General features: G+C 37.8%; 1 protein-coding gene across 2 annotated transcripts in view; it reads left to right on the top strand.

Annotated features, from left to right (window-relative positions):
* The window catches only part of ADK (adenosine kinase), a 272,458-nt gene that overhangs the window by 220,634 nt on the left and 24,434 nt on the right, over positions 1-27,390 (top strand). For both annotated transcript variants that reach the window (XM_069019342.1, XM_069019343.1), the window contains exons 8-9: positions 4,314-4,349; positions 10,440-10,554. In XM_069019342.1, the coding sequence (XP_068875443.1) occupies positions 4,314-4,349; positions 10,440-10,554 (151 nt within the window). The remainder of the gene's footprint in view (positions 1-4,313; positions 4,350-10,439; positions 10,555-27,390) is intronic.

Genomic DNA, 27,390 nt, shown 5'->3' with positions numbered 1-27,390 from the left:
ATCAAACATGGTTGTTACCAGTAGGAATTGTCCCATCAAATGCAAACACAAAGTATATGGTCCTCATGGTCATTTACTGTTTCTCATTGAGTGAGTCCACACAAGTTTGGTTTTTTATTTCTTTTTTTTTGTTATGCACTCTGCTCTGCACTGGGCTGTAAGGATCTTCCTCTGCAGTTCCACATGATCTGTGTGTGGGCTTGAGATTGCATTGATTCGTGGGCCGGACTGAACTCTCTGCATCACAGACTTGCTGTGCAGAGAAAAGAGGATGGTATTCCTGAAAATGTGAAAAGGGTGTGTTTTGGGAAGTCAGGAAATTTACAGTTAATGAAGTAGGAACTCCCTCAAAACCTGTCAGTAATCTCCCAATTAAAAACAGTAAATCAAATCCAGGGGGTGGTACTGTAATATGTGAGTTGAGGTTATTCTATGAGATGTTTTCCCTACCAAGAGGGATGGCAGGGGAGGGATTATCTTCAGTGTCCCCTGCATTTGCTTTTTTGTGTAATTGCGGGAAATGCATTCAGTGTGCAAGGGTATCATTGCTGTCCTGCTGTTTTATCATTTCTTTATGAGATAATGTTGATTTCGGCAATGAAATGCAAATTTAGTTTTCAGTGCTCCTTTTTTTTCGATACAAAGGTTAAAATGTGTATTGTAGATAATAATGTTGCTGGTGTTTTTGAAGCAGCCTTTGTCAGCTAATTTTGGCAATACATGGTTTCAGATGCTGTTCAGTGCAACTGCATGAGTTTTATGTTGGCCTACATGAATTAATTTTAACCCACTATGCATGTTGTTACCATTTTGGCTGTAATTTGATCAAGTAATCATAAAACCTTGTACCAACAAAAAAACACTCAAATGTGTCAAGAATATTCAATATATGGCATGCCTTCTGTGTCTCATGGCAAACTGAACATGCAATTATTGAAGTTGAGCCATCCTAACGCTATAATCATAAAAGTATTCTAACATGGGGCTAACATAGGATTATGTGTTACTCCTAGGATTGCAGATGCTGATGGATTCTGTGTTTAGAGGGTATGTTTCTGTTTACTTATAAACAAGTAGTTTGTACTGCTGCTGATAAAAGGGCTCAGGATTTTAACAAGTCCTGTTAAAATTAGCCCATGTGTAGATTATAAACAGTTCTTTTTACTGAATGCTGGGGCTCAGACAGCAATAAAACACATTCAAGAATGGAAATAGTTTTCAGCTGGGACTCCAACAGCAGTAAAATACATGCAAGAATGGAAATAGTTTTCAGCTAGCAAGCAAATTCTAACATAACACAAAGGCCAGCACTGACGGAAGTTGTCTTTTTTATTGTTATCTCCTTAATTAATGTCGCTTTCCTGTGTAAAGTGCTCACTATTGTGCAAAGAGAGGGTGTGTGTTAACTTTGGTGACACTGTGTTACTCCCATTAAGTAACATTGCATACAGGTTTTTTCAGCATGACTGTACTTTGGACTTTTGTTCTCCCAAATGACATTTCACAACTAAAAACAAATCTCATTTCTACTTTAGGTGGTGCAACAATAAATTTGCTGTCACAGTTAGAAAAAAAGATTATATAGAAAAAGGAGTGTGAGTTTTTAATATATTTAGTATGAAACAGTGATAAGGTGGGGAGAGGGTTTTATGAAATGTTCTGTAGACAGTAACAGAAAACAGCTCTGAAAATGCTGAGTTGGAGTAATGAATGAATAATGTGTAAAGTTTATCAAAACTGAAAGAACTCCTGATGTGAAATGAAGCCTCCTAAGAAAATTCTGTTCTGTCGCTGTTTTGCTCTGCTGTTGTCGCATGTCACGCATGAATGAAAATGCTGCATTCTCTGGGGAGCGGTAAAGCTTCTGTGTAGGTTGTTTATTTCCTTAATCCCTCCTTCTTCATGATTTTCAATGTCAGATATAAAATGGAAAGCCTGTAAATACAGTGATTATCATACTGATTATCACCTGCATCAGGGAACGCCCCGGCTGGCCGCTGTAACCCAAGCAGTCTCCACATGTTACAGCCACTTAGATTTTAACCTGACTACTTTATTAGAGACGTGAAGCTCAGTATGAGGTGCCCTAGGGCTGCACAGATGGGTTCTGCTTGTTTCCTGTTCTCACTGTTATTGTGAATAGATACTAAAAGGTTCTCATCGCTTTTATCTGGTTAATTTACTTTGAACTGTCCCTGGCAATCAGAGCCTGCCTCAGATTTCTCAGCATTTTACAAACACCAAACTGCACAATCCAAATGTGTGTTTTGAGCTTTATTAGGTTTTTTTACTGGAAGGGCCTTAATTCTTAAAGGGATCTAATTCTGAGAGAAGCTGGATTTTAGGAGACTGTAGGCACAATCCTTACTGAAATAAGCTGCTCAAGAGTCATTCTGAGGTTCAGTTGATAGGAGAGAAGAAAATTAAGATTGCTGTTGTTCTTTGGCATGTTCAGACACCCTTAGATTAGAGGTCAACTGCAGGAAAATCTGTGATTGTATGCTGGCTGCCATTATTCATGTAGCTGGGCAGCAGACCAGGCTAAAAGATGACGCTCTTACAGGAGAATCTGAAGACAAGATACTTTTTAACAAATGTGCAATCGTTTATCCTTTCCTGTGGAGGGCCAAGTCTTCCAAAACACATGTGCTATGCATGGGTGCCCCAGTACAGAAAATTAAGATGAATTCTCTCAGTCTCCCACACAAGAAAGCACCACTTCACTGGAACAGTTTTTATTTCACGTACTGGTGTCCAGTTTCCTGGCCACACAATAGTTCAACACAGATGTTAATGTCCTGCTGTATTGGGATTTTAAAGAAATCCCTTAGGACAGATCAGTATAACTTCCAATTTCAATTGCATGACCAAAAACCTGAGGTTAAAGAAGGTATTTGGCTACAAGACGTAATTTTTAGTCCATTTTCTTATTCTCTTTCCCCCTTATTACTCCCTTATTTCTCTTACTTTATTTTTTTTTCTGTGTCACGGTCCCATTTGAGGCTTTCTTGATTGTGTTGCAGTTCATTGTGAGTGCATCACTTCAGAGTGGAAGCTTGCAGGCTCCTTTTTTCATACGAGCATAGGCTTTGTTAATCACATGCTGGTTTAGGAAAACACTGCATGATATCTTTGAACCCTACACTCCTTCTTGACAGCCAGGCTAGCAAATGTCATTGACTGTGTGATGTACAAGAAGGGATTCAATTGTAAGTAAATTGTCAAAGTGGCTAACCTTGCCCGCACCCAATTGTCAGGACCATGATTCAGTTTTTCTGTCAACATCAGCTAAGGGTAACCCGGTCAGCCTTATGTTTCTGCAGTAAAGCAGCCTGAGGAGTTGTGCTTTTCAGCTTATCACATTTTATTAACCTCAACTTACTGTTGTTATAATGAATTGTACCCACTTCAAATTCTTCTATTGCCCCCAAATTGACAGATCACATGTAGGTCCACAACCGTGTATTTTCTGAAGCACTAAAAGCTCTCCACAACACTGGACTGGTTTGGTACAGTAGTTATTTCTGTTTAGTTAGATCGACTCACCATTTTGGCTCAAGATTATCCCTCTATTAATATCACTTGGCAAAGATAATCTGGAAGAATGCAAGTTAAAACATAAAGACTTTGAGGGTTTTCTGCAATATTTCCAATGTTAAGATAGAACGTAAGTAAGGGAAAAACATTGCTATTGTCTTCCATCCCCTTGCTTTTATTTCAAAACAGATTTTAATTGCAGCAATTAATATAAATAAGACATGAGGACATTCTGATACCATGATGTTTCCTCTGTTCTTTCAGGAAAAGAACACAGTTAAATTGCTTAAAGCAGTGATTAAGACATCAGAATATTTTTAAATGTTCATCTGATTCTACCACAAGGGTCTGAACACATTTAGCAATCCTGTTTTTTTAATGCACTGTGGATGACAAATGATTTTTTTAAAAAGGCTTGATAACATGTATCCCGTGAAGTGCCATATGTAAATGGAGAGATGATACAATTTCAATTAAGAATATGTCTGAAGGATGTTTCCTAGTTCAAGTCCTATCTGCAGAAGTTACTTTCCTCGCTTGGAAAAAACATATTGTACCTTCTTTATTTGAACTTGTGAAATGTGTTGACATTGTGCTGTTGTTGGGCTTGAGGGAAGAGGGGGAAGCTTTTGGTGCGACTATCAGAATTGAACAACTGTATATGGCTATATTGAGATAATCGTGTAAAAGGAAAACTGCCTGAATGAGTTTCAGAATGTGTTATTTCTTCATTATCTAGCACTTTATAATTAACTGTTCTTTTTTTATTATTTCAGGAAGCTGCCACTTTTGCTAGAGAGCAAGGCTTTGAGGTGAGTTAACCCACAATTGCACACTAAACAGATCCTAAAGGTTTTTTTCTTGCTGATAATGAAGTTCTTTTGGACAATGATTGATGTGCTATTATACTCTCCAAGCCTCGCAGCGGTTGCCATGGAAACTTGGCAGTCGTCATGGTTTCTTTGTTCTGCCAGCTCAGTGTTATGACGCACTCTGCTAGGTCTGCACCCAACATCGCCTACAGATGTTATTTATTGAATTTTGAAAAGCCTCTTGGGAAGCCGAGAGGTTGGGCACGGTTTCAAGCTGCCTCTGCAGATATGGGACCTGTCAGTTTGTTCAGTTAAAAAGCTACCTCATTAGCTGCATTACACTCCAGAAGGATTCACTGCTAAAGCAGTGGTGAAGCAAGACTAAATAGTGAAATATAACACCGCTTAAATAACTTAAACCCTGCCATATGCGGATTATCATTATGCAAATGGATTTTAGAAAGGTTGTATATAAAATTGTTAGGTACTGATTAATGTAAACCATGCTTCTACAAACAGCTGCTTTTTAGAAAAGGTACTGTGGAATTGTGTTTCAAAACATATTTGAGTTGGTGTTTTCCATCTGAGCTCTAAAAATGTCTGATCCTCTACTTTCTCGGAGTAAATACTATTGATTTAACAGTGATTTTTCAGAGCTTTTGATTTCATCTTCTTGAGGTATTTATTTGACTGGTACCTCCCATTGGCTACATTCAGATAGCTTAATCTGGGGAGCCATCCGCTATTGGTCTCTAACACTGAATTCAAACAGGCAGGTTTTAAATACTATAATTAATGTGACAAGGCTTCTGCTAATTTTGCAGATAGTAAGTGATCTTACTGAAATCTAAATTGCAGAACTGAACACACATAAATCCTTTTACATGTTTTTTTCACTGGAGTAAGACCCACTGTAAGTGATTTGTTTGCAGTGTAAAAGAATAGAGAGGAGTTTGACTGTTCAACACCCATTTTGCATAAATAATGGAAGCCGCGCAATTCAAACCACATCACTTTAAGAGTGTGCCACTTCTGTGTGTGGTTGGTTGCATATAAAAAAAGAGGGAAAGACTGACAGCTTTTGTTCTACAATTTAGATTTCTTTAGAATCATACACCAGCAGGTACATCAATGCCATCACTGTTTTAGCTATTAAAACTGTGGGCTGTCCCATTTCATTTTATGTTTCCCAAATTCACATGGCTGCTTTGTAGAAATCAAGACTTTTTATCACTGTCAATTTTCATTTGTATGATCTGTATTGTTAAGCATAAAAATACACTTTGAGTTTATGCTAACGAATGAATTTCACAGATGCCTCCAAAATATGAAGCATAAGAAATTATTGGTACCCTCTGGTAGCTAGACAATAAAAGGAAAGGAAGTAGTGTATTAAGTCTACCCATTCTATATTTTTATTGCCCCCTTGAGCTAAAGACTTTGAATGTGCCTGGTTTAAATTCAGCTCTAGTGACAAACTGCTTTTGCTGGTGTCTGCTAACTACCATCATATTAACCTTTCCATTAGTGCTTGCTTAGAGATTTTAGCACAGTTCCTCCTGAACATCCTAAATCTGCCACATTTGATTACAGCATATCAGTAAAGTGCACAATGATTATGATCTTATCTCTTATTACTCCCTTGCTTGGCAACGACTCACATGTCAAGTTTACTGACAGAGATGAGTAAAACTTGATAAGTGTCCACAGTTTTGTTTTCTTATTGTGCTGTGGAGGCAAAAAAAAAAAAAAATCATCACACTGATAATAAAGTATCTTATGAAAAACCCAAAGAGCTTCAATTAGCCTTTCAATTAAAACCAAGAAAAATTTTCAGCAACTCTCAGAAACTTGATTTTTATATTGGGAATAGAAAACTGGTAAAGCATGGCAAATTAAGGGAAAGGACTTGATTGACCAGGACAAAAATCAAGAGGATGTTTATCATAGAAGTGATTAAAGTTGCTGGTGGCTTCATTTGAATTGCCATCTGGAAAGACTTTTATTTTTTAATCAGAAATCTTTTAGCATAGAGAATGAGTTGGTGACTAGCTTCTTTTGGTTGGTTGGTTGGTTTTTTGTTTGTGGGTTTTTTGTTCTACCTCACAGTGATTTCAACAGTTTTGTGTGCTAAATTCATCTTTTACACATGGAATGAGTTAAATGTATCTGAAATAGTTTTTGAAAAAAAGAGAAGTTACTATTAAGAGAACTTCAGGAAAATATACACCTTTTCTGAAGAAATGAAATCTTGTTATAGGTAGGAGAAAACACCTTCATGACACAAATCTGGTTTTTTCTTTGTAAGAGAAATTCCATTCAAAGGAATTGTAATTTTCATGCTTCATCATTCCCACGGTTAGTTTTCCATTGTATTTTGCTGAAATACAAGATATTTCTGTAAAATCAATCATGGTATTTGAAGACCATTATTTCCTTCACTTTATACCCTGACTAACACTTACTTGTAATTATCAAAACTATAACATTACTTTTGATATTGTCTCTTCCTAGAGAGCATCACTGTGGGGTTGGGATTTTTTTGTTAATTTCATGTTCTATGACATTTAAGACTATATATATACAGTCTATATATATACAGTATAGCATCATTTCTAATAAATTTCAAATAACAAAGGTTTATGAGGTTTTGCTTTTACAAAAAGATAGCTTCCTGTTTACCTATGTAGAAATTAGGAAAACAAAATACTACTTTAAACATAAAATTTAGGGTTCAGTTCTGTCTGTCAACCCAAGTAAACTGAAATGAATGGGACAGTAAATATCTAAGAGGTTAGTAGCAGCTGCCATGTAAAATAACTTTTCTTGTTAGAGGTCTCCTCCAAGTACATATTCTTTGGGGAACCATATTAGAGAGAGTTTTGTTACCCTGGACCAGATTTAGGTCTTCAAGTTAACGAGGTACACGGCACAAGTCCACTGTTTTCAATGGATTTATGCCTGTTTGGGTCAGGGCTATGGCAGTCCCTGCTATTGGGTATCTGTTCAGAGGCAGGAATCAGAAGACACAGTTTGATAGCAGTTCTAACTGGATGCAGTTTTCCACATGCCTTTGCCTGATCCTGGGATATCTGATATGCTTTCTTCACATACATATGTCCCACTTACTTGCTGGAATGAGTGCCACATGTGAGGTTTTTCAGGTGCAGCATCAACAGGCAAGTCATGCTTTAGTGAGATTTGTGTGTCAGCTTTGTTAAATCAGATTCAAGTATATAACTGGGTGTGTGGGAGTATCCTGTGAATTCAGGGCATGTATAGAGGCTTAAGGACCACTATGCCATGTCTGTAGGGACAGGACATGTAAGAAAGACTCAGTAACTGGGCAGGTACAAGTCACTGCTAAATAAATATTATAGATTTCAGCTATTTATTCTGAACAGAAATAGGAGATGACGACATTTCATGATGTTTGCCTGACAGGGAAATAAGGGGCATAGTACCTCTGCTGTCTTAAGCTGTAAATATTCACATATTGTAAAATGTCACAGTTGTACCTTCAAAAGAAGAACTGTGGAAAAGTTAAAGCCTCCTCAACACTGATATTGCAGCTCTATTTTATTCTCTTCCTTTGAAAAAAAATTAGTATAGGAAGTAATTTTGGCTAAAATTTGGTTAAAAGTTAATTTTCACAGAAGACACTATTCAGTTACTTCTAAAGTCTGCACAATCAGACAGAAGTCTCCAAACCACTCTGTCTTAAAATTTCTGCTTTTCTAAAAAAAATTACATTTTTGCCCTAAATACTCTCCTTCTACTGTTACATGCTTATATATATTTAGTTCTTCCTGAAAACATATATGCTTTTTACTTTCTTCCCTGTCTACTTTATTTCATCTTTACCATCATTCTTCACTAATCTCTTTCCTTGGGGTCCTCTTTTCTTCATCTAAATTAATCTTTATTCTTCCTTAAGCTGAAGAAACCATCTCTTGGTCATGCCATTTTCTCCTATTATAACTTCATAGTTTTCCTTTTAAAATTCATCATGCATGTAAATACATTTTATAAATATCTTCAAGCTCTTTGATTTCTGTGCCTGCTTTACTCCACTGAAAAGGTGCCTAATAAAGTCACTAGTAGCCACTTCCTAAAAAAAAACTAAACACCTCTTCCCAGTTTCTTTTGATATTCATGATGCTTTTTTGCAGTTTCTAGTTTGTAGATCTCTTAAGTACCAAGGTCTGAAGTAGTTCAGAATTGAGGTTAGCCTTCGTATGGTAATCCTTTGGTAAGCCCATGTATTACCAAACTGGAGAGCTATATTCTTCATCCGTTCCATATTCAACAGCTTGTGCCACCAGCTGATATCTGCTGTTCATAAACCTCTTAAAAAACAGAAGAGCAGCAATTTCAATTTTTTTCTCTGGCATCTTCAAGAGACTCATTGCCTTCTGAGAATTAGTGGTAAGATGGCCACTGTTACTGTCCCCAGTTCTTCTCTTCTCTGGTAGCAGACATTGCCTTCTAAAAGTCTTACGAACTATCTAAGCAGGAGGAAGGAAGAAATAACACGAGTGAGAGTATCATAGATGGAAATGAAAATCATGAGAGAATTTTAAAAAGAGGTGAAGAGACCAATAAGTAAAGGGAAACTATTTTCATGTTTACCAAATGTGTATAAATCAATGGGTTCACTGACTACCCAGATTAGGGAAGAAATTAGAGGGAGACTAAAAGTGTTGCAGAAGAGGTAGATAATTTTCACATAAAGGGGTGCTGGTAAATATATAACCCAGACATATTCTCTGTCTGTAATAGTAATAGTGTTAAAAAATGAGTTTGGATTCATAACAAACAGTACACAAAGCAATGCAGAAAGTACTATTATGTTTTCCTATATTCAAGGCTAGGCCCTCACCATGTTTCACTACAGTTCCTTCTACAAAGAGGAAACTGGGGAAAAAATACAGTGTTATTTAACACAGATATGAACAAAGTGGGACACAGTAAATAGCACAGAGAATAATTACAGTCATACATACTCCTTTCCTAATGTTAGAAAAATAAAAGAAAAAGAAAGAAGAAATATATAAATAATGGCAAGAAATAGATTACATATACCAAAGTTAATTTGTAGAACTGACTGACTTGAGATAAATCTGAGAACGAAGGTTTCCTATATAGTGTTATAAAAGGTTTTGATGCTAATACAAATAACAGAAATACCTAGTATAGATCAGATTGAAAACTAAGTCAATTAGAAATTGAAACCCTTGTGTTTCAGATTATAGGGCAACTGTGAGAATAGAAATTCTAATACTCCAATGACAAGTGGTGTTGTTAAGAGTTTGCTGCATTAATTTAAACATTCCCAACTTGTTGGTGTCTAAGACACTGGATGAATGAGAGGTTTGGTTCAGTCTGCCAGGTTCTCTGTTTGCAGCTACATGCACAGTGAAGTACAACATCCTGTTAAAGCAAAGATTTCTGAAACTTTTGCAGCTGAGCCTTCCTTCAGAAAATTGGTCATGTTCTGTGCCCCACTGAATATACCTTTTGCCCTTTGCTTCCCTGCATCTCAGTTATGGAACCAGCTAGTGGGAGCTGGGCTGCACACCCTCTCAGTGCTACAGTGGACAGTTTGCTTGATGGGACCAGTTCCTGTAGGGAAGTTAGAGAAAGTATTTGTAAGCCTGCTGAAGTCAGAGGTATTATAATAATATAAAACCTGGCTAAATTGGATGAAAATCAGGCTCAGAGTTTATCCAAAGTATTCTCTTACCAATTTTATTTTTAATTTTATGATAGGTATGGTTAGAATCCAGTCAGCAGCAAAGAAACCCACTAATTGCTCATTAGGAAATGCTCTGTAATTCCTTTGTTAGCTTTGCAGTCTTGCAGTGGTTGGAATAGCTGAACTATCATTATCAAGATTAAAAACAATGGTCTCTTAGTACTACATAAACCCTTTGGAGAATGAAGTATTCCTCCTTTTAAAAATCTTCTCTACTGACAGTAAAGTCTTATTTTATACCTAGCTGTAAGAAAATAAATCTTTGATCTGCTAATAAAGTTCTCACCACTCCAGTATGCTGTAACAAGAATTTTCTTTCTCTCTCTTAATAGACTGAAGACATTAAAGAGATAGCCCGGAAGACACAAGCCCTGCCGAAGGTGAACACTAAAAGGCAGCGAATCGTAGTCTTTACCCAGGGCAAAGAGGACACTATATTGGCTACAGGTATATTTTTCAAATCTCCATTGTCGTTCACAGTAAATATTCTGGCTAATCAATTACAAGTTGTGGTTATACAAATTTTAAATGGTAGTTAGAATGTTTGCCTTCTGATGTTACTCCGCCTTTCTCATCTTCTATGCTTTTAATTGTTTCAAGAGTCTGAATTTAAGAAGTTACTATTTCACCAGAGTGCCTGAGAATTTAGTTATGAACATTTTTATAACATGGATTTAAAATATTGATCCAGTTGGTTTTACTCAGATTTTTATGACTTGAGATTTTATCTGTGTAGCCATCTTTGCTGCAAACAAGAATACACTGTGCCTGCTGAGAACAGCTGTGCAACAGTGTAGTATATTTAAACATTTGCAAAGAGGAGGAAGTGAAATCCAGTACTAAGTGAATTTCCAGGCTTTTTCTGCTTTGAGCAGAAAGTCTCACTTTAGCTTTTCTCAGCCGTCTGCTCTTCAATTCTCAAAGGAGTATGTGGGGAAAAAGGTGTTCTAGCAGGGATACAAGCAGTTTCTGCTGTCTAAGTTGATGATGTACGACGCACAGATTTAAGCATTATAAACATGACTGCCTACCTTTTGACAGTCTTTTTAATTCTGTCCACCTATGCTTCTAGACTAAATAAAGCTATTAAAAACATGTGCTGTGGCAAGCCATTTTAGTAGTTCATTCCTTCACAAGGTAAGTTATTAGTCTGGGCTGAATTCCTCCTTTGGAAATTCAAGTGAAGTAGAGGAAGCTTTGCACCTGAGGGACTGGTGCTAACTCATACAATATTTGCCTCAAAATCAGAACTGGCTTCAGACTGTGGCTTCAGGGCTAGGCACTAAGCAGGTATGTCACTGCTATATAGATCATTCCTAGCAGCAGTTTGAATTATTTCTCCAATAGTTTGCTGCTTCCCCTATTTTGTTAGCTACAAATGGTTTTAAAGGAAATAGAAACCAGTCACTGAGAGTTGGGTATGTGTATCTCACTGAATGATGATGGAAGTGCTCCTTCCAGAAAGTTACAATGTAATGTGAATGGCCCATGTGGAGGCACTCCACTCGAGTATTTTACAGTTGACTGAAAAATAGCAGTATAAAAATGTTTTTATCCATGAGCAAGTAATAATGTAGTAAACCTAAATCTTATATGTAACCCTCCTGTGCTCTTATTTAATTTTCACTGAGTACTTTTTTTATTCTTCAAACTGGAGTTGTTAACAAATCCATTAATCCTTCCTTTGATATTTTTACAACTGGGAGCTTATTTGAGGACTGACACTTGCTAATCTTAGCTGTTTGTTCACTATGAAATGAACTTAAATTAGAGAATGCACTTTATATGCGTGATAAATGTGAGATGGATGGAGACTGTATGCAATGGTGTCAGCTACAAAAGCAAACATGATAAATGTTAAGGCAGTTTTGAGCCGTGGGATAAGCTATTCAGTGCACAAGCATAGCTGAATGTCTTTGCTATGTTGTTATTCATGGCAGCCAAATAAATGTCAATAATAAAAGAGAATTAAAGATTTTCATTTCCCAGAGGCAGTCTTCTAATACAGCTTGATCTTTCATTTCATTTGTAATTCGTTCTCATGTCAGGATGCAATCATTCGCCAGGCTCTGTGTGTCATGTTAAGTCATTTAATAATGATTAAGAACATAAAAATGTTTGGCCTGTGGGGCAATTCTCAAAAGAGATACCAATTTGTTATTGTTTTCCCCCTTTTCCCTTCCTTTGGTATGGACCATCTTTTTCCCACCTCCTCACATTAAAGTAATAATGGAAGAAGGAAAATGTGTCCCTTAATTTAGCGTATGATGATACCAGAGAATGGCATAGAGTGCTGCTAACACACTTCTTTCAGAACTAACTAGGTCTAGGTTTCAAACCCACAGTGGAAAGTATAAAAGTTCCTAAATGATCTTTAAAATAATTACTGCACTTAGGAGTTACCAGTATAAAATTATTTTCTTTTTTCTAATGCACAGGAGTATGATTTTTGAAAAAGGGTGTGTGTATTTGTTTATCTTACCTTTCTGAGGGAACAGTAAAGTCTCAAAGATCTTGTGCCTAGATAAAAATAGTATTTGCAAAGTCAGCTATGGATTTGGGTATGCTTGTTCCTACCTTCTGCTTTATATTTTGTCCAGGTTAATAATAAGAACAACGACATGTTTTTATGTTAACATATTTATGCAGAGAGACCTCAACAGATTGTAGAGAGACCTTGACAAATTAGAGAAATGGGCAGTCACCAACCATATGAAGTTTAACAAGGGCAAGTGCTGGATTCTGCACCTGGGATGGGGCAACCCTGGCTGTGTGTACAGACTGGGGAAGGAGAGACTGGAGAGAAGCGCTGTGGAAAGGGCCCTGGGGGTCCTGGCCAGTGGCAAGGTAGATATGAGTCAGCAGTGCCCTGGCAATCAGGAGGGCCAAGCGTGTCTGGCTTGGATGAGGCTGCACCCTGTGAAGAGGCACAGCCAGATGGCCACCCCCATCCTTCTTTCCTTTCTCCCTGGTCCCATGCATGGCAAAATGAGACAGGCAGCACGGAGGCTGCGAGGACATCCTTAACAGAGCTCTGTTTGCTCTGTCAAAGGCTCTGTTAAGGGTGTTCCAAGACAAGGCAGCCATGGGGCTGGGTTGCGAGAGGAGGGTGCACCTCTTTGAAGAGTTATGTGTAGGTTGAATGAGGATCAGGTTGTGGAAATAATGAGGGGATACACTTGGATACCATTCTGGCTGGAAGGAGAGGAAATAAGATGGATAAAAAGGGTTGTTGCAGATTGCCAGGCTATTCATGAAGGGCCACAGAATGATACATGCTGAAAATTTGACATGGACTTTCTAGGGCAGGGTAGAGGTGTGTGTGATATGAAGAAGGCCAGATACAGCTGATCATCACATGTGGAGAGGACTGTGGCAACTGGACATTCCAGAGAATGGAAGTATCAACAGGTATTTGAGGAGCAGAGCATAGGGCAGAAAGGCACAGCTTATTACCAAAAGAAAAGATTGACCAAACAGATTGGAGAATGTAGTTCTTGCAGATGAGATGGAGAGAGCTTAGACTGAGACAGCTGAAAAAAAATCTTCCTCCAAAAATCTGGCCTAGCCATACTGCAAAGATTTTAGTCCTCTTACGAATTGCCGCAATTTATACGACATTGTTTTAATGCCAGCCTGAAACACTGGTGGCTCACCTCAAGCAGACCACAAGCTGTAGGCAGTCAGGTATGGATTGACATGCAGCTTAGGGTCCATACAGCTGGAGCAGATCATGGAAAGAGTGAGAAGCAAAAACTGCATCAGCAGGCTCAATCTAAGCCACTCCCATTTGTCAGTCCACTTTCTTTGGCTGTCGGAATTGTTTGTGTTTTCAGAGGAAAAATTTCTCTGTCTTTATCATGAGGCGCATTGGGTCTTTCTGCTGTCTGTTCATATCTGCTCCATCACAGTACTCCAGCCCCAAGGCCCCTTTTCTCTCTCCTCCCTTCCTGTTCTCTGTCAGTAGAAATAATTGCAAGGAAGAGGCAAGCTCAAGCTGAGTGTGATCAGTGTGTTTTAGAGGGAAGGAAAGGAGTGTTTAGGATTGGCATATAGGAGCTGTGGCAGATGAAGTGTTGACTAAATTAACTGTCACCTTCTAATAAGACTCTACTGAGCACAAGCAAATTATTGTGGTGTGAGGTTTTCCTCTCCATGTCCTAGAATCATAGAAGTTGGAAGGAACCTTTAAAGGTCATCTAGTCCTACCCCCCACAATGAGAAAGGACATCTTCAACTAGAACAAGTTGCTCAAAGCCCTGTCCAGCCTGACCTTGAACATTTCTAGGGATGGGAATTACCTGCAGCCTCTCTGGGCAACCAGAGGTGCATTTTTTGGTGATGCCAAATTTTATCTTTTTACTGAAAAACTTGAAGCTGTTGGACCTTCTCAGTGACTTAAGAAGAGCACAGACAAAACCATTGTAATGTTCTCTAGCATTGGTCCCCAACATGACTGAATTTTGATAAAACTCTCTTGGAAAAAACAGCCTGTGAGAGACACCTGTGACAAAACCTTGCAGCACAGAGGATTATGCTTTGGAAAGGGACTGGTAACTGAAAACGGGATCTGTGGACTTGCTCAAAAAAAATGGGATCTATGGACTTACTTATTTGAGGAACAGTATTGGGTTAATTTCTTGTGTGGATGCTCCTCATCCATCCTGGGAATTACTTGGCTATCAAGACTCTGTTCCCACTACCACAGCTTTGTCCATGGTATCCCTCTTACCAGGGATAAGAGATTTTGGATTTGACTGAGTTTTGAGGTTTGACTAAGCTTATAAGATACATTTCAAGATTTTTTCTGTAACCACAAGTACATAAGCAGAGAGAGCAGGGGAAGTTAATGAACACATGCAGTCTCCTGATTTCAGCAGCTGGAGCTTTTAAGAAATGCACCAAAAATCACAAGCTGTGGCAGGAACATGTATGTCATATCTATACATGTGCTCTAATGTTTGTCAGGATCAAATGCTGTGAAAGCTATCCCTTTTACAGAGTTGCTCATAACAGTTTTAAACAAATTACTTCTAGTCAGATACATTTTATGACTGGTCTTGGCCCAAAGGGAAATCTTCAGAAAGTCTTTGCAAAATCAGTTCAGCAATGGAAAATGCTTTTATATTGAAATATTTGCATAATTCAAGAACAGCTGAAGCTACAAACTTTTAACTTGGCTTGTTTTATAGCTTTAATAGAGGAAAGAAAAACAATCCAAATTTAAAGAAAATCACTTCAGCATTTTTCAAGTTATGAATGATGAAATCTGGCATGTTCAGGGGTGAACATAGAATTTTCCATTCTTTTTTCCCCCTGATGTTTGCAGGACCACCTCTATTTAAGGGCATGTTTGTAATAACCTCATTTGCCAGAATATGGCAGTAAAAATGGATTTTTCTAAGGTTTCAAGCATTAAAGCCAGCTCAGGTCAGGCTTACTGACCACTTAAATCTTCATTTTTTGGGACATATTACTTGAGATATTTCAGGGAATCTATTAGCAGTGCTGGCAAATATGGTAAAAGGAGAGAGGTTCATCCTAAAAATTTATTAGTGCACCTACCACATAGTGCATACAGAAATAGTTCTGTAGATTTCTGTGTTGTTGTTGTTTTATCCAGTCCATAAATTAAACAGCCTGTGCAGTGTAGCCAAGTTACTATGTCACAATAAAGTTGCAATGTCACCAAATTTTAGAGTCTGCCTACCAAGCTTTTGATATTGAAGAAATTCTAGGCATTTGCCTCTACATGTTATCTGAAACAGAAAACTGAGATAAATGTCTGTTGGTGTCACCCAGTACAACCATTGTTATGGTAATAGATGCAGATATGTTCATAAATCAGAAGTTTCTATGTTTGAATGGAACTATAACCTAATCGAAATTAAAATAATGACAAATAATAGTATGTTTTCTGAATTATGAAACTCCTTTTACTTTGTAAGGCTATGTTAGATCTGAAGTATTTTAGGAAATTTTTTAAACCATTTGTTTAAGAAGGGTTATCACAATTGTGGAAGTGAGAGATTTGAAGAGCCATTCTTAAATGTTAATAGCATGATGATGTATGCTTTTTGAAGGGAATAGAGAGAGCTGATGTTCAAGCATATAGCTCACTCTAAACAGAGGTCAGTAGGTTTTCTTTGTCAGGTTGTGCTGCAATCACAGACCAATGTGTTACCTTGTAAGCCTATCTGTAAAACATAGAAGTATTTAATACTATTGACACTGCTGACATTTTATGGTGAGTCTATTTGCAGCTCCTCTTCTGTAAGTTACTGAGTATAATGTGTTCTTCTCTAAGAAGCAAGAAGAGGTGTTATTTTTTCCTTGCTTACAGCTTTCACACTTGGCCTTCCAGACAGGAAAACCTTGACTAGCGCTTCTTCCTTTGCATTTATACAAACCAGAGAAGTGCCTTGGACACAGGGAAACAGTAGCTGAGTTTTATTACCATGTGCTCTCTTTTTCACACCGTTACCCACTTTCACTCTTCCCTATCCCTTTATATTCATAAATAGAAAGAAATGTTTCAAAAACAAAAGTGGATTTTAAAAAAAAGGAAATTTCAATCTCCTAATGGCTTAACAAGTAAGCCAGAAAGCCCAAAAGAATCAGTTTATTTGTGTCTTAGGAAATCATAAAATCTAAATTAATAATTAACATTTGTTGATAGGGATTAATGAAAAGCAAAGCTGGTAATACCTTTTTGTAACTGAAACCATTCATGCTTTTATGTTGTGTGGGAGTGGAAGACTGAGAGTTTTATTAGACAGGTAAAACACATTATTAAAACCTAAATTCCTGGATACAGGTACCTTGACTGGACTTAAAAGTGTATCAACTGTTGCATCTCAAAGAATGTGTATCCACATATGTATATAGGCACATCTGTGTGTTTCAGTAATTTCATATTGATTTAAGAAAAGGATGTCTTCTCTAGTCTATTGTGTCAATACACCAATTTAGCCCAGAAATTGAGAGTGAAGATGAGAAATCCCTTTTTCATGTACAATCACTAGAAGTACGGAGTATCAAACCTAATGCAAATTTCAGGTGCTACAATCAAATTACATTCTGGCATCCTGAGGAAAAATTACTCCTTTAAGGTGTGGAAAAAAATACATGTTTGTTAAAGGACAATAAATATGGACCCCTACGCCATTCTTTAGAACTAGGCTGTATTTATTCTTTCACAGAAGAATTTCTGTATTTTGTTTCTCAGACACAGATACATAGATTTAGGAATTCAGTTTTTATACTGTAATTCTTAAAACGATTCTTGGAGACATAACTATTAATAGACAAATCCACTGCTTAGGTAGTAGAAATTATATTATATTGGAGTGGCAATAGAGAGTGAAAGAGTAGAAGCAGGACTGAGGCAGACCAAAGGTCTGTCTCTAGTGTGATGTTTGCAACAGTGTACAGCAGTGGGTACTTGTAAAAGAGGATGAAACCAGAGCAAATCTAGAGTAATAGTTCCATATTACACTCCAGCAAAATGTAGCTTGGAGATTTGTGAACTAGAGATGTTGTCTTTGTGCTTAATAGGCCAAAATGGGATTTTGTTATACATAATGTCTCGTGATAATGAGTGTCACGGGGTCTGTGTTGCGTAAAGAAATACATCCCCTTACTTGTTTGGATTCAGTCACTTTAGAGTGTTGCTGGCTGTCTCCAACTGCTTGTGGCCAGTGCATAATCATTCCATGTACAATGTTTGATTTTGGCGAACTCTTGCTTATCTCCCCTGCACTATTCTTTTTTCCAGACTCTTTTTGTATTCTGTTTACTTGTTCTGTGTTTGATCCATAATTCTGACACTCTGAGCCACCCTTCACTGCATCTTTTTTCAGGTCTGCTTAGTCTTTGTGAATGGGGGCCAAAATGTTCAACTTTTAGGTTCCTGAGGAATTTATAAAGTGGTTTAATTTTGTTGTTTCCTTTGTTCTGTATTCCTCTCTTAATAATTCCTAACTGTTTACTTGCTTTTCTGGCTGCCACTTATGATTGATCTGACATTTCCATAGAATTATCTGTTGTAACTTCAAATTTTCTTTATGGTGTGGTAATTTGTGGTTTAGAGCCCATCATTGTGTATTAAAGCTAGATTGTTTTTTAAATGGGCACCTTTTTTACATTGATTGACAAAGAATTTTATAACCCATTAGTATTGGAAACTTTTGCCATTCTTCACACAACTTTTGTTTTTACTATCCCAAATGAATCTAAATATCTCATAAGAAAATGGTGCCTGCTGCACTGGAGAGCTCCCTCAGAAGTGGTGCAAGCCAGGAGATGCTACCCCAGACCAGGTACACACAGCTAGCATTGAAAACTGGACTTAGGCAGGGAGATTTTGTTAGGGCCACCTCTTTTACTACTGGAGACCTGTCTTGCTTGACTCTGGAGGGCAAAACTGAATGAATTAAATCCCAAATAGACATTCTTGTTCTGAAAAGAAAGTACCTCTACCCTGCTGTGCTGCTGCGCTTTTTTTTCTTTTTTTTTTTTTTTTTTTTTTTTTTTTTTGAGAAATAAGGCTTTTTTTTTCCCTCTGATATTATTCCTCAATTAGAGCACCCACACAGAATTAGTTAATCATAAATTTCTGGTGTCTCCTGTAATGGCTGTAATACTTAAAAACTGGTATCATTTTACTTGCAACCTGAGTGAGTTGTGAGGTATTTGTTCAGAAAATGTTACATCAGTACATTATTATTCTGTTGGCTCAAACCATGAAGCAACAGAACTGCCTACCACAAATCTTGAGAAGAGAGAATGGTAGTAGTTAAGCCTTGTGGTTGCCAAAGCAGGCCCCTACTCTGCTGAGCAGTCATGGAAGGAACGAGGGCTCACCTTACACATTCTGTGGTTATGTGGTCCTCCGAGCACAAGATTCTGATACTTGGGTCCATGGCAGTTTTAAACTGAGAATAAAATCAGAAGTCGATGGCTCCTCCTAGGACACACATTTCCATTCCCTACTTCTCCTCCCACTCTGTCAGCACTTCTCCACCCACATGGAGCAGTTTGTCAGTCTGCACACACTGACAGAACCCTGCCTGGTGAGGTGTTGAGCGCTCTGGGCCAGCCCCTCGCAGTGCCCAGGCGGGTGCTGGTGCCAGCGTGGGAGGAGAGCGCGCAGCATTTGCCACGGAAGGAGGCAAGGGTGAGGCTCCATATCTGCAAACCAGCTGAAGCTGCTGTGGAGCCTCCCTTTGAGGCATAAAACATGGTGTTTTGTTTTGAACTTCCATCTAACAACAACGACTCTAGTTCCAAAGTGGGAATAGAAGTAGCTTCAACATTGGCTGATAGTACTGTAGAATGATGTCTGCAAAGCAAAGAGCAGAGAACTAGGGGACAGAGCCACAGATACACTGTCAGGACAGAAACAAACTCTTTATGGTCTCATATGCTGAAAACCATTATAGAACTCAGCTAAAAGAATGGTGAAACAGCAGAATTAGTAATTGAGAAGCACTGGAAGTGCATCAGCCTTCCAAATTTAAATTGTGCTTTTCACATATACATGTAATTGATGCAACTTTATCAAGGTTATCCCTGTTTTCTGAAAATGACACCTACCTACCTACCCACCCATCTCCATGTACACCAAACAGGGAATTCTGGTGACTTCCAGTCTTTCAGCAGCTGTTTCTACATCTGCGGTGTTATGTCAGTCTAAATACATGTTTCTGAGTTTTTGAAAAAACTGAAGAAAATCCAAATCTATTTCATAGGAAATACCTAGAAACTTCTACGTAAATTTATGCTTTAAGTTTAAAGTTCATCATTGTCCTTTTATGTGCTCTCATTTAATGTTCCTGAAATACTCAGTATTGAACACTAGCCATTTCTCCTTAAAAACATATGCTTTAGTGAGTCAAAATCTGAAACCTGTGCTTTAAGGGTTTACAGTGTATACACTTCTCACCTCCTAACATTTAGGGTTGAATCATACTAACAGGATGTCTGATTTATTAAATTAATCCAATAGTATTTTTTTTTACCAGTAATTTTTGAGAAACAGATTTTCTCTCTATCCTAATTTGGTGTGATTATTTTTTTTCATTGTCAGAAATTAAATGTATGGCTTGTTCAGCAGGTTTCATAATAGATCAATCATTTGTTGGGTTAACTTTTTTTTTCCTGTGGAGATGTGGGAAGATCAATGTCTGTAGTGCCCTAGGTCAGGATCAATAGTTTTAATAAAACTTCCTTTTTTTGTTGTTTTGGGGTTGTCGGTTTTTTTGTTTTGCCTTTGTACCTTTGTATGGTTTTGCTTTTATTAATGAGCTTTTACTTTAGTTTCAGACCATTAATGGTTTTCAGATAATGTCACACTGCCCAAGGTCAAGGCCAGTTTGAACTGAAAACTCTGCTTACCGATGTTTAAATCTATTGGATGGGCTTACATATGTTAGAAGACATAAGAGTTTGAATCACTGCTTTCTAGGGCCCAAAGTTAAAACAAAACAAAATCTCAACCTTTTGGGAGGATGACACATTCAGGCCTTCCTTGTGTTTCTTTAAATAAATAACAGTTGTCTCATTTATGGATCTCATACTGAGGTTAACAATGTGGGCAACTATTGTGGCCTTGACTGCTCTTCAATTAAAGATACTAAAAGCTCCATATGGACCTCTATAATGGTATATTGGTCATTCCACAAAACCAGTTTGAAATAAAATAGCATCTCTTTTGTTTATTCCTGAAATTTTAGACGGGAAGAAGCAAGTTATCAAAGCGTGTGTTATCAGCTGGAGTGCTTGAGAGAATGCAATGTTGTTGTCTCTGAGGCTCAACCCTGTGTCTTTTGAAATCAATGGAAAGATCTCATTAACTTCATTGGATATTGATTATGGTCATGGAGAACTTAAAACATTCATGAATATTAATGGTTTTACTGATCTGTGTGTCTTTTTGTGTGTTTTACCTTGTCTGGAATCTGCGATTCAATTTTTGTAGTCTACCTGGAGGTTAGAGGAAAAGCGAACTTTATGTAATCTGAAAGATTTGATAACACATTTTACCTGGAGGTGTCTTCTTTGTTGTGTGGTAGAAGTGAGGGGCACAAAGAACTGCACCCTTTGACCACTGGCACCTAGACAGATTATCTTCTGCAAGAGATATTTTTTTCCATTATTTTGGCAATGTTAGCCTGTTTTTTCTAGGCAGGAGTTCACTTCATAACAAATCATCACAGAGGAGTTTGAACAGCAGAATCTGTACTCAGAAGGTGCCCTACAGACTCTGGTAGCCTATCATCTTTAATTTAGAGATTTTATTTCCCATCTTGTGATTACAGTTGAATGAACATTGTAGAAACGTTTAAATTGTAGCTATCCATGTCATGCTTTTGCCATAAAATGATGGAACTTATGTTTTCAAGCCTCTAATCTTCACCTGTTCAAATAGTCTCCTTAGAATAATCGCACAGAATGGAAGGAGAGTAAAATGTGGGCATGTGTGGTGTCCCTGGATGAAAATTAACTGGAGGAACTGACCCTTTGATTAGAAGTTTCTCTGCTGTAGTGTCCAATTGCAGACAATGAAAGTTGTGGGAAATAGATGGCTGAGTGGAAGACAAATCCTTAGCTCCAGGAGGGACAGAGCAGAGATCCTGGCTGGTGGAAAAAGCAGACAAAGGGGGGATTTGAATGGATCTTGCTTTGCCTGACTTTAGGGACTTGGAATTTATTTTGTGTAAGATGACAAAAATCTAGAATGAACATTGAGGGCATGTGGGAGGTTAATTGGAGTGCTTGGAAATGGTTAATTGTCTAAAAGTGGAATTTTGAGATTTTATGATCGGTTTGGCTGAGTGATTTCCACAGTAGGTTTTAGAGATAATGCAAAGTGGAAATTATTTAGATGCCATCTCTGAAGAGTAGGCTGTGCATGTCAGTCTGATACCAATGACCTGGCCTTGACACACCTGAGCATATTATAGACTGTGAAGTGGCAGTTAAGATATGAACTTCTGGATGCCACAGAAATAATGTTTATGTAGTTGATCCCATTTGAATGAATGAAGGCTCTGTCTTATTTTCAGCATAACTGTTTTCTTTGTTATGAATAATGAAGACAGTAAAGTAAGCAGACCTGGCATAGAGTATATGCAGACAGCAGGTTTAGTGAACAGGGTAAACATGGACCGGTTTTATATTGTTATGTTTTGGCTATACCTACTGAATGATATAATACTAACGTTTGCTCAAAAAGAATGCACAGAGTAGTCTGACACCAGATTTAAAGTTTGGGAGGCTGTGTACACTGATTTTGTTTGCTGTTGTCTGCTACCCCTGTGCCCCCCACTGCCGTCCTAATCCGTCCTGATTCTTCTGCCTGCCCCAGTGATTAGCAGTCAAAACTAAATCAGAGAGGAGTCTACGGAACCAAATATTTATGTCCCTTGTAATGTGACACTGTGATATTGTACTGTGAACCTGAAAAGATGCCAGACCATGCGTTGTGTCTAATAGCAATTGATCAAAAATAGAACTGCAGAACTCCACTCCAAATTGTTGGCTTTATAAATTTGATAATAAGTACATTTCCTGGTAGAATATAACAGTGCAGTAAACTGTGCATGCCCTCTCTTCCCTCCGCACCTGTCCAATTGCAGAATGCTGTTTGTACAGTACATTGTCGTCGCTGACAACTGAATAAGAATTTTTAGGAGCAGTTGGCTATCAAGTGATGGCAAATTTAAAGGTTATGCAAATTGTGCCAGTACAGCCCAGCTTGTTTCAGACCTCTTTTCTCTATTATCATATCAATTGAGTCAGCTCATAGTAGACAAAGCAAGGTTATGGGAACCACCTAGAGCATCATGCACCATTAAACATCAATGCAGCATACATGAACATCTGCAACAACGATCTTATTAACAGAGGGTATAACGGAAGGCAATAAACCGCTTTCTTAGTCACCTAATTGTAAAAAATTTAATAACCTAATACTTGCATTATTTATCAACAGCTATTTGGTCCAAAACTATGCAGTTGCAGTGGATAGATTACAATACCTATTGTCTGCTGTAAATTGCTACAAAAATACGAAAATCCATTTGTGAACAGTAAAACACTTTAGTTAGTAGAATGTTAAAAATGCAATTTTCTTTTAATTTCTGACACATCATGAAATACAAGTATCTGCTTTTTGCACTGACATTTTTATACTTGGCTAAAACCAAATATAAAAAAACCTAAGAACTGTTTTTGATTTCCTGCTTGACTGGATAGCTTGAACATTTCAAAAATCAAGGCACAGTTGTTTTGTTGCGAAAAATAACATATAGAAAACATAAAATGATCTTGTGTGTGTGCAGTCAAAACATATGTTTGAAGGGACAAAGTATAAGGCATATTAGATGTCTGTACTGGATATGTGTTGTGTGTTGGCTTCTGGAGGAGACACTGCACTGGTTTAGAAGATGAGAGTATGTGAAGCTGTGATCTCAAATAGCTGAGGGAAACATATAACAAAATAAAAATACGTTAGAGGTTGATACCAAAGAGAAAGGAGGTTTGGCTCTTTAAGGCCAAGCCAAACTCTATAGGCTAGGCTTGAAGCCCACCCTTTTCTGGGATCAGATACATTGGTGGGCAGTGACAGCCCTCCTCTCTCTGCAGGTGGGGGCACTCGTGGACTCCCTGGGTTAACAGGGAACCAGAGGCCTGCTCCTGAAAGCTTAGAGCTACAGAAGGAGAGCACCACTCTTCCTGTTTTATCCTGAATATGCAAATGTACAGGTATTTAAGAATTAAAACAGAAAAGAAATAAGAGATTGGATGAATAAATCAGTACAGGCTCAAAGGTTGAGTTTGACAAGTGCATTCAGCAGAAATCCTGCTCCAAACATTAGTCTGCTCCCAAGCAGCTTTGTTCCTTCCTGGCACCGTCTGCTCCCGACTGTTGCCACTGAGTAGCAGCGACCAGATCAGATTTGTATTTATGTGGAAAAAGAATGAAGTCTTCTAAGTTTTTGCTAGCATAAAAATCCAAATTGTGCTAGGATCACTGTGCTAGAATCAGTCTCCTGGTCACCAGTAGACACCTCAGTCATTGCTTTAATCAGCAAGAATCAACAGGTGATGGCGAAGGATGTGGGGAAAGAAGAAGAGTGATTAGACAAAGAAGAGTAGAAGCTTGGTAAAAGGATGAATTTGGCAAGCTGAGAGTTACAGGTATTAATTTTGTTTCTGTAGGAGAAAGGGAAGTTTTTCTTAAAAAATGTTGAATTGAAAGTCTTTTCTTTTTAAATCTGGTTTTATTTCCTCTAGGAAAAGATGGCAAAAAAAGCAGTGAAACTGTCTAAATAGCCATTAAGTATATGTTTTCTACTGAAATGGTTCTAAAATGAACAAATAACAAGCATTTTCCATTTTTTCCACATTTTTGAGTTGCAGTTCAAATGACCTCACTCTGTAGGCTAACCAGAGATTTTTCCTGCAGATCTCTGTGGTTTTTAAAGCAGTGTCTGCTTCTTGCCTGTCTTCATAACTTTTCATAGCTTAATTATATCAGCAGAGTGTCTGTATTTTACTTATACACATCTATTTACTTGCTCACCAGCCTTGCTTTTCAGATTGGAAACTCTTCAGAGCAGGATTTTTTTTTTTCTTCTAATACATATCTTGATAATACAAGAATACACATTACAAAGATCGTGAGTTGAACTCACCTGTATGCTCCAACTGAAGTTTGATTAATTTTAAAATGTTTTATTGCTTCTCAAAAGATAAGTGTGTCATTTTGGGTATTATTTTGGAATCACTTAAATTTGAATTATTCAGCAAATTAATACTACAGAAATAATACTTTAAGGAAAAGTAACCAAGATTGACAGGTGGTGATAGGAGTTTGACAACATTCTGCAGAGAGAGAGGCTGGAAATTTTTTTCTGCTAGGTTACTTATTTTGGTATTGTCAAGCAGCCTGACTTTATAGCATTGGGGTTTACATTAAATGACAGTGCATGCCCTGTAAAGCCTGTTGGGTTACCTTTATGGGTGCACATATGGGACTGCCATGCTTTAAAGGGCTTCGTACACAAACATATGATCCAGGAGCTCTTGCCAGAAACTCTTCATCACAACTGCTCTTACAGTAGCTGTGTAGAAGTGAATGTAATCCACTGTGCAGTCAATAATTGTAAATATTCAAGGTTGCATAATTTACATCAAAATGTGCGTGACGTTATTTTTAAAAGGTGGTAGATTTGCCATCCTGCTTATGTCAATTGTTAGGTAATACTTTTAAACTGATAGCATGATACTACAGAGATCAGTTTGGGGTATTTAATTATCTAAGAAATTATCTGCAACTAATGCAGCGGAAGAATAAGCTCCTTCATTTTGGGCCAGATTTTTCTCTTAGACTGGTATAACCCTTAAAGAATTGCATTAAAAACAGCAGAGTTTCTCTGTTTCAACTGGCATTTTAAGAGTAGGATATTTTCTCATTGACATTACAACAATTTTTGGCCTCCACTACAGTGGCATCTTCTAAATAGATTTAAAAGTCTGATAAAATTCATTTAGTAAGCATGTTTTGTTATTCAAAACTAAATAAGTAGTCTAGGGAGATCTTAATTAAACTGAACATGGAGCTTAAAAATACAGAATGAGAAGAAAAAAATAATTGTTAAAGTTCTAGAGCTGAGCTCTGAGGTAAAAGGATGAAGAATTGAAATTTCTACATGTAATTTGAATTTTTACAGGCAGTGCTGTAGAATTTCTATGCTATAGCTACCTCATCAATGTTCAGCTAGTAATAATTTTTTTTTCTTTCAATGAGAAATAGATATATACATTAACTTATTTTTAGTAATATATCTAGGGAAGGCTGTCTCTCTCATTCCAATGGACTGGTTTTATTTATGAAACTACATATAAATTCTCCCAGAAGAAAAATCTCCTTCAGAGCTGCTCTGTAGTGACCTAATGCTCACTCCTTCTCTTTTCAGTCTTACTGATGCTCAAGTGAAATAGAAGTGCCTTGGGCCCACTTCTGCCTCCACTGACAACCCATGCTTCTCAGATTATCATGTAGTATAAAAAAAGCTGTCATGTAACATGGCATTTATTTAAATGATGTGATTTCTATGTTCACCACTCTGAGGTATAGCTAAGAAAGCTTGCAAATTTTGACAGGTGTGTTTACCCCACTAGGGCAATATGCTTACTGTATGAAAAATGTGAGGCAGAATACGGTTTTTATCCTACTCAAAATCAAATTATAATGTGTTTTTCTCTCTCTTTTTTTTGGTTTTGTTTTGTTTTTAGCCCATGCCCTGATAAGCTTTTTGGGTAGGAATTGCTTTGACATGATTTATAGGTTGATACTTGTCAGAAGATTCTCCCATAGGACAGTGTTTTGGTGGCCTAGCTGTGCAGCAGTTTAAAATACATCTGTAGAATACCATGAAGTGAAGTACAAGCATAGAGGTTTCCTGTTGGTGTGTTGGTCAGTGCAGACAGAAGTGACGTGCACCCACTGTCTGATTTCTGAGCTGAAAGATGTTTCATTTTTGCACAGTCCCCACAGTGACACTTCAGACAGCTGAGGAGCGCGTGTGAGCCGGACGTGTCGGTGTAACCCAGACACACTTTTGTGATGTATTCCTTACACTGGACATTGACTTTCCAGTTCTCAACATCTGGGTGTGTTTACAAGTCTTGGCTACCTATTTACAGATAGAAATAGATTTGTTTCTATTTCCAGTTCCCATATACAGCTCAAAAATAATGATGGAGGGGTGTGGCTTGGTTTTTTATATGTGAGGATCAAATAAGATGTACAGTGGCCAAAGCAATACATGTAGGATTTACAGTGCAGGGAGAGATACTTACATTTGTTAATACCCAAGGCCAGATGTGGTTTTGTGTCACCCTGTGCTCATTGGTGGGGCTCAGCTCACTGTGGTAGAGCTTGCTCTCCATAGAGACCAGGATCATACAATTTATGGGTTTTGTTTATTGTAACCCATCTCTCCTGTCTTCAGGAGTGATTTTGATCTGAGCTCTTCATGGTACTTCCAGACAGTCACTGTTGTATCAGTGAAATACCTGCAGAACCTTACCTTGATTTTGGTGCCTGTGACTTCACATCCTTTGCCTTTCCTGAGTCCTCAACCCCTGTCTGAGCCCAGACAGAAGTCCCAGGAGAGGCTTGAGCTCTGAGCACTACCTTATGTCTGCAGCAGCCATGCCCAGCTAGAGCAGTGCATTTCCTGGCAGTTCAGTGGGCGCAGTTTCAGCTGC

The sequence above is a fragment of the Aphelocoma coerulescens genome, chromosome 6 (assembly GCF_041296385.1).
Source record: "Aphelocoma coerulescens isolate FSJ_1873_10779 chromosome 6, UR_Acoe_1.0, whole genome shotgun sequence".
NCBI classification, from domain to species: Eukaryota; Metazoa; Chordata; class Aves; order Passeriformes; family Corvidae; genus Aphelocoma; species Aphelocoma coerulescens.
This window is presented reverse-complemented; position numbering and strand designations above follow the sequence as displayed.